The 3,893-nt window shown below is 39.6% G+C and overlaps 1 protein-coding gene across 1 annotated transcript; it reads left to right on the top strand.

Moving 5' to 3' along the window:
- Positions 1 to 1,714: 1,714 nt before the first annotated feature.
- Positions 1,715 to 2,361, top strand: LOC106826499 (keratin-associated protein 3-1). The gene has a single exon (XM_014833865.3). It carries the CDS (start codon positions 1,800 to 1,802, stop codon positions 2,094 to 2,096), a length of 297 nt encoding a protein of 98 aa, XP_014689351.1. The 5' UTR covers positions 1,715 to 1,799; the 3' UTR covers positions 2,097 to 2,361.
- Positions 2,362 to 3,893: the final 1,532 nt, after the last annotated feature.

Raw genomic sequence — 3,893 nt, 5'->3', positions numbered from 1 at the left:
CATTTGTCTGACAAGGGATTGATGTCCAAAATATGTAAAGAACTCATATAACTCAACAACAACAAAACTCAATCAAAAAAGGGGGAGAGAATATGAACAGATATTTTTCCAAAGAAGGTATACAGATGACCAACAGACACATGAAACAATGTTCAACATCACTAATTATTAGGGAAATGTAAATCAGAACTACAATAAGATATCACGTTTCACCTGTCAGAATGGCTATAATCACCACGACAAAATACAACAAATGTTGGCGAGGATGTGGAGAAAACGGAACCCTCATACACTGCTGGTGGGAATGCAAACTGGTGCAGCCACTACAGAAAATAGTATGGGGATTTCTCAAAATTTAAAAAGAAAAATACCATACGATCCAGCTATCCTACTACTGAGTATTTCTCCAAAGAACTTGAAATCAATGATCCAAAGAGATTTATGCACCTCTATGTTCATTGCAGCATTATTCACAGTAGCCAGAATGTAGAAGCAACCCAGGCGCCCTTCTGTAGATGAATGGATAAAGAAGATGTGGTATATATATACAATGGAATACTACTCAGCCATAAAAAAGACAAAATCGTCCAATTTGCAACAACATGGATGGACCTTGAGGGTATGATGTTAAGTGAAATAAGCCAGGCAGAGAAGGACAAATACTGCATGATTTCACTCATATGTGGCAGATAACAAATACATGGACAAAGAGAACAGATTAGTGGTTACCAGAAGGGAAGAAGGTTGCGGGGTGGGCAAAAGGGATAAAGGGGCACATATGTATGGTGATGGATAAAAATTAGACTACTGGGAGCAAGCATGATGAAGTACATTCAGAAATTGATAAATAATAATGTGCACCTAAAATCACACAATGTTATAAACCATTATGATCTCAATAAAATTATTTGGAAAAAAAAAAAGAACTCAGTATTTCTCAAACTTATTTACCAGATTCGCTTTAATGTTCCTTGGAACAGAAGTTCATGGAGCTCATTTTGGGAAATACTATACCATTTAGTCTCTAAATGGCCCAATACAACTCGTCTTTGGGTCATAAGTAATCTTAATTCATAACACGGTTAAATGGAGTCTTAAAGAGCATCTGTCACCATCACCCATGCAGTTCTAAACTCCCATCCACATGCCCCTACCAAGTTATTGTTCAAAGCACGTACTAAGGGAATGGAGAACAAATCATGTGTTACAGCTCTGTTCTTTACGCAGAACCAGAATCTCTTTCTCTATAGATTCCATCCATTCATCTTATCGGCTTCTTGGAGCCTTGAAGAATAAATCTAGAAATTTTATCTCTTTTTCAGCCAGCAGGTCTAAATTATCACACAGAATCTTTGGTTGCTGGTAGAACAGCGATCGGACAGCCTACTTATCCTTCATCTGAAAAGTAGACAAAAAATGTGGGGATGATTTGCAGGTACCTAGCATGCCAGTCCGTCATTAATGATGTGTCATGATTAGAAGATAATGACTCGGTGCCTTTGAAGACTGAAATGAAGCTCTCCATGCAGTGACAAACCACCAGCGTGAAGAGTCCTAATTTGACAAAACAAACTAAACCCCTTTTATGAGGTGAGGAGTGTATCTTAGGTAATAAACACTTAAGTAATTAGATGCTTTTTATAGAGATAGCTATAAACTGAAAAAGGGGGAAAAATCTTGGTTGATAATAGGCTGACGCTCAGGGAGGCGGGTATATAAGAGCCAGGGCAGAGGAGAGGAGCATTGAGACACCAAGAGACTTCTCTTCTCAACCCAACAAAAACCCAACTCCTGACACCATGTCTTGCTGTGCTCCCCGCTGCTGCAGTGTCCGCACTGGCCCTGCTACCACCATCTGCTCCTCTGACAGATGCTGCCGGTGTGGAGTCTGCCTGCCCAGCACCTGCCCACACGAGATCAGCCTCCTTCAACGCACCTGCTGCGACCTTTCTGCCCCACCCTGCTGTGAGCCTGACACCTATGTGCCAACTTGCTGGCTGCTCAACTCCAGACATCCAACTCCCGGACTGAGTGGGATCAACCTGACAACCATCGTTCAGCCTGGCTGTAACAGTCTCTGTGAGCCCTGCTGTTAAGTGGCCACATCATTGCACAGGGTCAGTGTCGTGCTGCTCAGCACCCTGTGGGGCATCCAGCCTTCAACACTCACTCCTACCAACATCAAGCTAAATCAATCTCAATTCCCAGGGCAATGTTTTCATGAGTTTGCCCAACTTCTTCATTCTTTCCTCCTTTTGGGTAGGGTTGGAGACTTTCCTTCTGTCTTTTAGGCTATTTCACCGCTCTTTGAAAATAATCATTTTGACTATTCATTAATAAACTTCATTCTGGCTTAGCAAATATGGCCTTGTGATCATTTATTCCTGTGTTTCCTCTTAGGAAAAGTGGAGTGCCTACCTAAACCTGAACAGCAGGTCACCATACTACCCGAGATTTACCCTAGCATCATGAGACCTCTCATGGTGGAATCACTGAAAAATTAGATACTGGCTCTTTGTGACAGGTTGAAAAGTAAAAAATTCAGTAGGTCATTTTGTAGGATCTTTGTATTCAATAGATATTTTTTAAGACAATCACTGTCCGAGCACTATGCTAGAGTCTAAAGATTAATATAACATTTCTAAAATATTTTATTTATTTTAATTTCCATTACTCTGAAATTGATTTTTCTTTCTTCCCTGATTGACTAAACAAATTGATCACTTTGCTGGTATGCAGAAATAATTTTGGCTCCCTTAGTCATAGTCATGAATGAAATTTTAAGCTCAAAAAGCAATACAATTTTGGGAAGTGCATAGATTCATTTCTTGATATACGCTGTCTTCTAATAAAATCAGTTTTGAATGAATATTAGCATTTACCGAGTATTCCTTGCTCCCTCAAAGGAAGCTTGGTTTACATTAGTCATAACTATGCTTAGAAGTTTACTAGTCCAAGAGACATGTAATATCATGTCATTGAAATAAACTGAAAATGTCAGGCCATAGTACAGTATTCTCTATACACCAGAAATAGGCACACAATTCTGGGAGTGAAAATACACAGCTCCTCTTAGAACAAAGCTTTTATGATGACCATTAATTCTTCTCCTTAGTTGCCCTGGAAAAATCCAGGTGCATTAATGTTTTTGCAGAAACTACGCAGAGTGAGGTCTACACGTATATTTTCTTGGACTCGCTTTGGGACTTTGGGCCATTCTCTTCCCTTCCAGCCTTGGTTTTCTCATTATTAAAGCAGAAATAATACTCTCTTCCCTGCTTATGTCTCAGGATTACTGTGAGGATTAAATGACACTTTGGGTGCTCCAGACACGGCAGAGACTCTTACCATTACACAGCAGTTCCCCGCTGTCTCACCAAAAGGCACCCTTTTATTTCTTAAAAAATGTATTTTTCCCAAATGGCTTTTTAAAAATGATAATTTATTCATTCCTTCATTTTTGCTCATAAATACATACACAGATACCAGTGAGAATTTTAGGATTAAGTTAAGATATCTATTGTTACTGTCCCAAGTTACCTCTTTTTCAGTCAAAAGCAAAGAGGTTTGATGTTTTCACATGTCCTTATAAGGGATAAATATTTAGACTTTATTTTTAATACTGAAAATAACTCTAAGTGTCTTATCATTACTACTGTGGGCCTTCAGGCATTCAAGGACTTTTGGCTAGTTAAAGAGCCCCAAATGGAAACCAGGAGATGGTTTAGTCCTGGCACTGCCTCCGGCTGCCTCTGTGACCCTAAGCAGGTCACTTGAGCTCTTCAGGTCTCAGGTCTGAAATCAGTAAAATGTGCTGGTTGACCAGATCCTCTCAAAAGCCACTTTCAGTTTTGATGCTTTATAGTTCTAGATGGCCTAGAACATTCTAAGTA

This window comes from Equus asinus, chromosome 13 (genome assembly GCF_041296235.1).
Source record: "Equus asinus isolate D_3611 breed Donkey chromosome 13, EquAss-T2T_v2, whole genome shotgun sequence".
Lineage (NCBI taxonomy): Eukaryota > Metazoa > Chordata > Mammalia > Perissodactyla > Equidae > Equus > Equus asinus.
The sequence above is the reverse complement of the archived record's forward strand: the minus strand, read 5'-3'. Positions and strand labels throughout refer to the sequence as shown.